The sequence below is a fragment of the Nicotiana tabacum genome, chromosome 15 (assembly GCF_000715075.1).
Source record: "Nicotiana tabacum cultivar K326 chromosome 15, ASM71507v2, whole genome shotgun sequence".
Taxonomy (NCBI): domain Eukaryota; kingdom Viridiplantae; phylum Streptophyta; class Magnoliopsida; order Solanales; family Solanaceae; genus Nicotiana; species Nicotiana tabacum.
In genome coordinates this window covers 93,943,062-93,954,094 of record NC_134094.1, presented here as the reverse complement: position 1 = coordinate 93,954,094, position 11,033 = coordinate 93,943,062, and the positions used below count along the sequence as shown (strand labels likewise).

Sequence of the window (11,033 nt, the reverse complement as noted above, 5' to 3'; positions counted from 1 at the left end):
CTTTAAGGTTGTAATGTAGGCTAAGGGACGAGTATTATACATATAAAAATAGTGACTAACCCTCCTAAGCACTTTAATACACTACACTCAAAATTGAGCGCATCTTCTTCTCAACCAATTCACTCGCCACAAACCATATACATCATAGCCTCTTTTTTCAATTAAGCACTTATATACTCCTACTAGCACGAATTAGTAAGATTGGTAGGTGTGTGTTTCTCTACATTATTTGAACTATCATTTTTTTTTTCTTCTTGCACTTTTGTTTTTCTTTTTTTTTCTTTTCTACACACCCTCCATACGTTAAGGTTCTTCGGCTAGTGACCTTTTTCCAAAACTTTAGTGCACCTTAAGGGCCCTTCCATGGTTCCACTCCAAATCTACTCCCCAATCTCTTACCTTACTTCTCAGGAGGTAAAGGTTCAACAATCTCAAAGTAAGAACAAAATAGGGATACAACTCGTAATGTGGGTGCCAAAGAAAAGGTTTATAGGCTCAAAGGGGCTAGCAACGGAAATTTTTTACTTTTAAGTGACAAGCACATCTATGATAAAGCAAGAAACGCCTATGTCATCTCCTAGGCTAGAACAACTTAATGATTTTGCTTTGATTAACACACGAGGCAAGTTCTACACTACACAGAATAGCACAGAAAATCACAACTCCTCACACACACATTGCACATAACTCAATCGAGACAATTCTGTTCAACTCTCAAGTCAAGCAAGCACATATAATTGAGAAATGTTAAGCAATATTGCACTTTGTGGCATACAAGTCGAACAACTGAGAAAAGGCATCACAGAGTAGGCTTTTAATCTACTCAAGCATCACAATTAAAACCAAATGTACGGGAAGACAGAGCGCATGCCATAACCTAATGTGCCAGCACCAAACACGTCAATAGGTACATCGGAGGAACTTAGTTTCTTCCTAACCTACTCCTAAAAAGAAAAGTACCCAGTTCGAGTTACACCCTTGGAAAAGAACCGGTTCCCAAAGAAAAACCAAGGGATACTACATCACTATCCTAAAAAAAAATTGGTATTTTTTATCGGACTTTAATCCCTTAAGAAAATTGTCCAAAAGATCCATTGTCGGGAAAAGTTCGAGCTTTTTCTGATTTTTTCTTTTTTTCTATTTTTGTATTTTTTTCCTTCTAAATCTAGACTAAGTCTACTACGGGTTCCTACAAATTAAACTACTAAAAAGAAACAAATTTATACAATTTTCATCACGAGAATTAGTTCCCCCACCCCACACTTAGCAAATGCATAGTCCCCGATGCATGTAAGAATGTAAAGCAAAGAAGGGTGAAAAGAAAAACTCCCTGCTAGTCGGATTCCTCCTTCTCAAAATGCCCGCCAGCCGCAGTTCCGGGCTCATCATCATCATCAGCTCCCAGGGGCACCAAAGCCATGGGGCCCGTGACTTCATCACTAATTTCATCCTCAGTGTCGGAGCCTTTGTGAGTGTTCTCATCCTCTGACGGGTGAACGGGATTGCCAGGTGAAATCCCCATCATCACTTTGGAATAACTAGATAAATCATTGCGTAGATGCATACACTCCTCGTCTGATACACCCATCCTACTCATGATCACATTTATGGAGTTATAGAGGTACATGTTGAAGTTCTCGTCCCTCTCATTCCGTGCCGCCTGGCTAAACTTAGACATAGTCTCCAACAAAGATGTGATGTCCATCAACCCCATAGGAGCTTCCACAACCTCGTCATAATTGGGGTATTCAGGCACCTCTCGGGAAAGCATGTACTGCATGAGCAAGTTGCATAAGAAGAATCTCTTGATCTTCTGTCCAAATTGTGCATGGGCCAAGTAACGACCAGACCGATCGTTTTGAGTATTTACACTCCTTTCAACTATTTTAATTCTTGAATAACTTCATATGATGTATTATAACGTGTGTGAATCATCGGTTTTGGTTTTCAGGTATTTCGGAGTTCGGAAGAATAAATTTTATGTTTGAAGCTTTAAGTTGGAAGAGTTGACCAAGTTTGACTTTTTAGTATTCGACCTCAGATCGGAGTTTTTATAATTTCGTTAGGTCCGGATGGTGATTTTGGACTTGGGCGTATGCCCAGAATTTCAATTGGATATTTCTAGAAGGTTTCAACACCAATTGGCGAAAGTTGGACATTGAAGGTTTGGAATATTCATAAGTTTGACCGGGAGTTGACTTTGATGATATCGGGTTCGGATCATGGTTCCGGAAATTTCAGTAGCTTCGTTATGTCATTTATGACTTGTGTAAAAAAATTAAAGTCGTTCCGGATTGATTTGATACGTTTCAGCACGGGTTTTGGAAGTTGGAAGATTCAAAGTTTATTAAGTTCGATTTGTGGTGCAATTCATGATTTTGATATTGTTAGGTGTGATTTGAGGTCTTGAGTGGGTCCATGTTATGTTACGGGACTTGTTGCTATATTTGGATGGGGTCCCGAGCGGTCGGGTGTGTTTCGGGGTGAGTTTTGAACAAGTTTGGGGATTTCGGCACTTTGATGATGTCTTGGAGCAGTTGAAGTGCGGAGGGCACATTTTTGGAGTGCGGATGTGCGACCGCAATCCCCCAAAGTGCAGAGTTAGTGGAAAATGTGCGGACTGCAGTTGAAAATATGCGGGCCGCAGAAAGGGGATTCTGCAGGTTTGATTGTCTGACTTCGGAAGCTTATATCTTTTAATCTATAAGGAATATGGAGATGATTCAAAAACGAAAGTTGTAGTCCTTTGAGTCTAGATTCTAGAAAAATAAACTAATCATTATTTGGACATTTGTAGCACAATGTGTGGCCAATTTACAGAAGCCTAGCAGTGCAGTCATTGCTGAAGTGTGACCGCACAATTTGCATTGCGGCCGCAGAACTTGGAATGTGCGGACCGCACAAAAAATGTGCGTTCAGCACATTGAGAGATCAGATTGGTACCATATAAATGTGGGTTTCATCTCATTTATTTATTTTTCGACTTTGGGAGCTCGGTTTGTGGCGAGTTTTCGTGGGTTTTTCAAGAAATTCATCGGGGTAAGTGATTCTAACTCGGATTTGGTTAATATATATGAATATATCATTGTTTTCATCATTTAATTAGTATTTTGAGATGGAAATTTGTGGAAATTTGTAGAAATTTTATAAAATAAATTTTCAAGTTTTGAACATCGATTCGGAGTCGGATTTGAGTAAAATTAGTATGGTTGGACTCGTAATTGAATGGGTTATCGGATTTAATGAGTTTTGTTGGATTCCGAGATGTGGGCCACACTGTCGAATTTTCGAACGGAGTTGGAAAATTTTATAAATTGTTAAATTATAAGAATTGGAGTACATTGTGATTAATTTTCATATTGTTTGAATAGATACAGATCGTTTGGATTGAATTGAGGATATAGGAAGGTGTTTGGAGGTTGATACGTGCGGAATAAAATTTCTGGAGTATTATTTATCTTGCTCGGTATTGGAATTAGATTGTTTGAGGTAAGTGTTTTGCCTAACTTTATTGAGGGAAGTTTTCCTACTATTTGACATTGTTTGCTACATGCAGGGGTGATACATATATGAGGTGACGAGCATATATGCATGTGCCAGGGTTAATCATGCTCGGGGGTAAATTATACGATTTATTGTGCTTTGTAGAATTATGTGACACTCTTGTTTCATGTCTTCTTTGACTTCTAGATTTCTATGAATATGGCATTAAATGCTAGAAACCATGATTTGGATTATTATAATTTGGTTAAAACTATGACGGACTTTTGTGAAAATTACTAATGTGCGAAACCCGATCGTTATTATACTTAATCACAAATACGACTCTACGACTGTTATTCTTGAGATTTTGAATATTATACATGAGTTGAAGATCATTTTTGAGGCTTGTTGAAATACTTGAATAATAAAGTACTTGAAGTTTATTGAATTGTTATTGGCTTGAAAGTCGTGATTGATGTTCAATTTGGAACATTCGTTTAAACATTATCTTTGATGTTATTTGTGCTTCCTACCTTGCTTGTTAATGAAATACATGTGCTTGGTAAGGAAGAGTGTAAAGCACGAAGGGTGATACCGTGCCATTTCATATACACTATCATGTAGGGAGAGTGTAAAGCACGAATGGTGATGTCGTGTTATTTCGTATATATTATCATGTAAGGAAAAGTATAAAGCATGAACGGTGATGTCGTGCCATTCATATACATTATTATGCACGAAGGATAATGTTGTGCCATTTCGTATATATTATCATGTGAGGAAAAGTATAAAGCACGAAGGGTGATGTCGTGTCATTCATATACATTATTATGCACGAAGGATAATACCGTATCATTTCATTTACATTATCATGTGAGGATGAGAGTAAAAGCACGAAGGGTAATATCGTGCCATTATTTTTATATTATCATATATTCATGGCATGAAGGGTGTTTCCGTGCAGGTGAGGACAAGAGACATACATTATATTGTGATATCTTTTAATTGTGTATACATTCATGCCTTTATCTTGAGCTGTTATTGTGCACCTATGTTTTCTATGTGACTTGTAGTCGTTGTTCTTTCTGTATCCTCTACCCCAAGTGTTGTTGTGTATCCATGCCTTCTATCTATTTAACTTGCAAATATTATGATTTTCTTCTTGTTTCTATATTTGTATCTGAGCCTTCTACCATGCTAATTAGTGAAATTTATATTTTTCCTTCCTAATTGCTGTCATAATTTCTATGCCTCTTTTTCCTAGCCTGTTTCCATGGTCCATATGTACTGCTTTGTTCGTTGTTTCTTCATGTATGCCTCCCACCTCATTTCTTTTATTGTTATTGGCATTTTTCTCATTAGTTGGTACTGTTATATGTATGCACGGTGAGAAAGATCTCTCTCTCTCTCTCTCTCTCTCTCTCTCTCTCTCTCTCTCTCTCTCTCTCTCTCTCTCTCTATATATATATATATATATATATATATATATATATATATATATATATATATATATATATATATATATTGGGTGAGAATGAGACAAGTGCACGAAGGTATTGCCGTGCCATTTGATGTGATATGTTGAATATATTTCCTCACACCAGGAAAGTCATGAATTTAATGAGATAAATGCACGAAGGGGCTACCGTGCCATTTGATGTGATATCTTGAATATATTTCTCATACCAGGAAAGTTATGAATTTGCTATTATGATTTCTCCTAGTAATCTTTTTCTGCCTTGCATAGTTATTTCATTGTACCCGTATCTGTTATGTTCTATAATTGTTTCTATTGTTAGTATACTGCACAGGTTATAACATTGAGTATCTTTTACTAAAAATTCTCGTCATTACTTCGCCGAGGTTAGGCAAAATACTTACTGAGTATATGGGGTCGGTTGTACTCATACTACACTTCTGCACCTTGTGTGCAGATTTTGGATGTTGATGTTACGATGTGTGGCGGGGGCTGACATTTAAGATGTTTCCGCAATCCGGTCATAGCTGCCTCTATTTCTTGGTAGCTTTAGAATCATTAATCTGTTCATGTATATTTCAAACAGATGATGTATTTTATTTCATATCAGCTTTGCAAATTCTAAATCTTAGAAGCTCATGATTTGTACTACCTGTCCTTGGGAAATTTTTGTATAAAAGTGGTGTATTATCATTTCTTACCTTAATAAATCTCATAAGTTGGATAGTTGTTAATTGGCTTACCTGACAGGTTAGGTTAGGTGCCATCACGACTAGGTGAATTTTGGGTCGTGACAGGACATCTCCCTTAGCATGATCTCACCTACATTAATGGGTTCCCAGTCATCAGAAAAAATATCACACACACTCAAGCCCGAGTGCATTCATTATTGCACTCAACTAGTATGAGTCTGGCATGTAGGAAATTTTGCCACACCTTGGCAGTCTTGTTGAAATCAAAGCGGATCATCTCATGATGGGCATCGCCCTTAGTTCTCTTCCACTTGGCATTCGAATCAACGCCACAAAGAGTATTGCCTGGTAGCTTAGGCCTTTGACAAATTTGTAGCCTCCGCGGGTTAGACTTATCAACTCCCAAAAATTCACATAAGGACCGCCTATCCATTGGCTCCTCCTTTACACGGACCTATGACTTGAACAAGTCTGCATTCCATTTGGCATACAGTTCTTGCACCATGCTAAAATTTGCATGGCTAGGGCACTCTAACAATTTATCCATTTTCAGTTCTCGCAATTGGGCAAGTACGTCCAAGAAGTTCTTTTCCAAAGTTTTCACATTAATACCTATCTCGGAGACAAATCGCCCATATGGCACGAAATCCCTATGCCATGGGATGTCATCATCACGAACTAGATCCAAATGAGGCCTCGGTCCCAATGGTGCCTTCTTTGATCCATCAACAACTTGTTTCCCTTTAGCTTGCCTAGATGATCCTTTCCCTTGCCTGCATTCTTTAGGCGCGGGAGCAGTGGTTGAGGATTTCCCTACTCCCTAGCCCTTGTTCGCACTATCACAAGCCATAGCAACATATAACACAAATAATCATGAATGTGATAATGAATCAAGAAATCCACCTAAGGTTATCGTGAGAGTCAAAGATGACCCCACACTTAAAATCGAAGGCTCAATGTACTAGACTCACAAGCTTGGTGTTAAACGCACAAGTGGTGCAACACAAGACAATGTGTACTCAAGACTTCTTCATGTTGCACAATTATAATTCACTAACTATTCCACACAAATCAAGTGGTCAATCATGGCGAAGTGGTTTAGCCTTAATGCAAGCAAGTGGCACATGGTCCTTAATCTCTACAACTAATATACTACACTAGATAATTCTAGAAAATGCTACAACACACATAATACAAGGTACCTGGTGTGGAAAACATGTGCACATTAAAGTCACGCTCCGAATTATGTAAAACCACCCCCAAACCATCCACAATTAGACCGATATCACATACAACTACACTCGGTTACTCAAAATTCACCGATGCACAAAGTACGCATTCAAACATTTTATTAAACACATTGTGGGCATGAGGTGTGTGCAACTTAGTTCAATAATGGTGGAACATTATGGACCTCCCAAATTTTAACGAAGTAGAGGGAATTTTAGTTTACTACTCTGTATATAACACAACAATCAAGTTTTATCAACTAATTTCAGTGCACAATAGACCACCCACCATAGAAAAGAGTTCAAAAGAAATACTAATGGGGACTTGGGGTTTGGCGCATTTGGGAGGGGGAATTGGGAACTTACTCACAAAATAAAAATAATGGAGAAGAGAGAACATACCTTGATTATTGACGATGAAAGCAGGAGAAAAACTTGGAAAATTTAGAGAGAGGGGGAAGGGATCGGGGCAGAGAGGGAGAGAGTGTGACTGGTGAAAGGGGGAGTTATGTTAAATTTGTTTTTAAGTGAAGATAGTATGGGTTATAATGTGAGGGTAGATGGGTATATGGGTCGGGTTTTATGGGTGTGGGTTAATAAACCAAATAAATAAAATGAAAAAAGAAAAATAATTATAATACATACCTGAACCCCAGCCCAGCGCTCCGCGCTAGTCCTGGAGCTGGGGGTTCCGATCTCACTGTAAAGTGCATCCCACGCAGCGTGGGGAGCTGTTCTGGCAATTTTCTAATTATTTTTTGAAGTCCCTGATCCCCCCGAGCACTTTATATATCCAATTTACACACCCCACAACATTCTATCTATGATATTTTATCTAATGTACTCTAACTAAAAAGAAATTGAAAAACTAAGCTATTAAAGCAATACAAATTGGGTTGCCTCCCAACAAGTGCCCGATTTAACGTCGCGGCACGACGCAGGGCCTCTCTTACTCATCAGGGAGTACTACTTTGGTTATTTCACGATCAATGATTCCTCCCCAATAGTTCTTGACTCTTTTCCCATTCACCAAAAATTTTCTTTCACCATTAAAAGCGTGCTGCTCAATTGCACCATAAGGAGTGACTCTCACCACCTCAAATGGACCTGACCACCTCGATTTTAACTTCCAAGGAAACAACTTGAGCCTAGAATTGAACAATACTATATGTTGGCCCTGTTGGAAGTGATGTGTCTTGATACGCTTGTCATGCCATCTTTTGTCTTCTCCTTGTAAAGCTTAGCATTTTCATAAGAGTGCAGCCTGAAATCATCTAACTCATTCAACTGGAAGAGCCTCTTCTCGCCCATGGTTTCAAAGTCCATATTGAACTTTTTAATTGCCCAGTACGCCTTGTACTCAAGTTCAATAGGTAAGTCACACGCCTTCCCATAAACAAGCTTATACGGCGACGTAGTGGAGTCCCAAACCTCAAGAATATGTTCTTCTTCACAAAAACGGTTACCACCTTGGCATCAGTTGTTTGCAATGCGATCGCCTCTACTCATTTTGACACTTAGACAACTGCTAGCAAGATATATTTGTTTTCTCTGGACAATGAGAACGGTTCCATAAAGTTTATCCCCCATATATAAAAAATCTCTACCTCCAGGATGTTATTCAAAGGAATCTCATGCCTCTTTGTGATTGTTCTTGTTCTTTGACACTGGTCACACTTCTTAACAAATACATGGGCATCCTTGAACAATGTTGGCCAAAAGAACCCAGATTGTAGCACGTTTGCAGTTGTCTTATCGCCTCCATGATGGATCCCATAAGGTGAGGCATGGAAATCATACAACACTAATTCCACCTCCTTTTTTGGAATACATCTGCTCATCAACTAATCAGCACACTGGTTGTACAAGAATGACTCATCCCAGTAGTAGAAGTTTACATCATATAGAAACCTCTTTCTAGCTTCAGATTTAATTTTAGGAGGAAGTACCCCACTCACAAGAAAATTCACATAGTCCGTGCATCATGGGGGAGGGTCTTGGGTGATAGCAAAAAATTGCTCATCAAGGAATGCCTCCTTAATTTGTCCACCTTCCTCCACATGCTCATGATTTTCCAGCCTTGATAAATGGTCGACTACTTGGTTTTCTATTCCCTTCCGATCTAGTATTTCTATATCAAATTCCTACAACAACAAAACTCAGTGCATCAATCTAGCCTTGGATGTTTTTTTGTATGTAGATACCTGATTGCTGCATGATCGGTATGGATTATGACTTTTGTTCCCACCAAGTATGCCTGAAATATCTCAAAGACCCACACAACGGCCAATAACTCTTTTTCAGTAGTGGTGTAATTCAGCTGTGCATCATCAAGAATCTTACTCGCATAGTAAGTGGAGTAAAACATCTTGTCCTTCCTCTGGACTAGCATGGACACTTGCATCGCACATAAGTTCAAATGGTAACAACCAATCCGGTGCCGCAATAATAGGGGCAGCCACCAACATCTTTTTCAGCTCCTCGAATGCCTTCAGACAGGCTTCATCAAAATTGAAGGTTACATCCTTTTCAAGCAACCTCCACAAAAGAGTAGCAATTTTTGAAAATCCTTAATAAAGCGTCTATAGAACCCCGCGTGTCCCAAGAAACTCCAGAAACCCTTCACAGAAATGGGTGGAGGTAACTTTTCAACCCTCTCCACCTTCGCCTTATCAACTTGAATGCCACTCCTTGACACTATATGGCCCAACACGATGCCTTCTTGTACTATAAAATGACAATTTTTCCAATTTAGCACTAAATTTGTTTCTTCACAACGGTCCAACACCTTGCTCAAATTCTTCAAGCAGTCATCATAAGAAGACCCAAAGACTGAAAAATCATCCATGAAGACTTCCACAAATATTTCCACCATATCAATGAAAATAGCCATCATGCACCTATGAAAAGTGGTCGGCGCATTACAAACGACATTCGCTTGAAAGTGAAAGTACCATAAAGACAAGTAAAAGTGGTCTTCTCCTAATCCTTTGGGCATATGACAATCTGGTTATACCCCGAATAACCATCAAGGAAGCAATAATACTCATGCCTCGCCAATCTGTCCAATATTTGGTCGATGCATGGAAGTGGGAATTAGTCCTTGTGGGTTGCTTTATTGAGCCTTCTGTAATAAATGCAAACTCTCCACCCCGTCACGGTGTGAGTAGGGATTAGCTCATTCCATTCTCTACAACAGTCATCCCCCCTTTTTTAAGCACACATTACACTGGGCTTACCCAGTTGCTGTCAGAAATAGGGAAGATGATACCTGCATCAAGCCACTTAATTACTTCCTTTTTCATGACCTCTTTCATAATGAGATTTAATCTCCTTTGTTTCTCAATACTAGGGCGGTGTCCATCTTCCAAAAAGATTTTATGCATGCAAAATGATGGATTAATTCCTTTGATGTCAGCAATTGTCCACCCAATAGCCTTTTTATGCTCACGAAAAACTCTGAGCAATTTTTCTTCTTGTACATCGATCAAGCTAGATGAGATAATCACTTGCAATGTCTCAGAGCTCCCCAAATAAGCATAGCGCAGATACGATGGAAGGGGCTTAAGCTCTAGCTTTGGAGCTTCTTCAATAGATGGCTTAGGAGGGGCCAAAGTAACAGGCATATCCAACTTCTCAAATCTCTCAAACCCATGGATATAACTGCAAGATATGTTAAGTACTTGCTCAATTTCTTCCATCATTTCATCTTTACTGTCTTCTTCATCCACAATCAATGCTCATTCAAGAGGATCTATGGGGCTCATATAAGGCACCAATGAAGTCACATCATCTTCCAAACATAAATCATGGATAGCTCTTCATAGTGGACTGGAAATCTGAGTGCTTTATACATATTGAATACCTCCACTCGATCACCCACTCTCATCATCATATTTCCTTTGCATACATCAATAATAGCATCAATAATAGAGTGGACACTCCAAAATAAATGGGACTTCCTAATCAGGCTCATATTCTAAGATAATGAAATCAGCATGGAATATGAAAGAACCCACTTGAACTAACACATCTTCAATTACTCTTTCAGGATGAGCAAGGGAGCGATCAACCAACTGTTAAATCACCGTGGTTGGGCACAGCTCACTCAACCACAACTATCTTAACACAGATAGAGACATCAAATTGATG

At 38.9% G+C, this 11,033-nt stretch overlaps 1 protein-coding gene across 1 annotated transcript; it reads right to left on the bottom strand.

Annotated features, from left to right (window-relative positions):
• Positions 1-9,399: 9,399 nt before the first annotated feature.
• LOC142169733 (uncharacterized) lies at positions 9,400-10,582 on the bottom strand. The gene is made up of 2 exons (XM_075231637.1): positions 10,153-10,582; positions 9,400-9,887 (listed from the first exon to the last, which is right to left on the bottom strand). Exons 1-2 carry the CDS (start codon positions 10,580-10,582, stop codon positions 9,400-9,402), a joined length of 918 nt encoding a protein of 305 aa, XP_075087738.1.
• Positions 10,583-11,033: the final 451 nt, after the last annotated feature.

Excerpts from the sequence above, each read along its gene's own strand:
- LOC142169733 (XM_075231637.1), bottom strand. The coding sequence starts at position 10,582 with ATGGAAGAAATTGAGCAAGTACTTAACATATCTTGCAGTTATATCCAT. Across the intron at positions 9,888-10,152 it reads AATTAAGTGGCTTGATGCAG|ATTGTCATATGCCCAAAGGA; the intron begins GTATCATCTTCC and ends GGGTATAACCAG.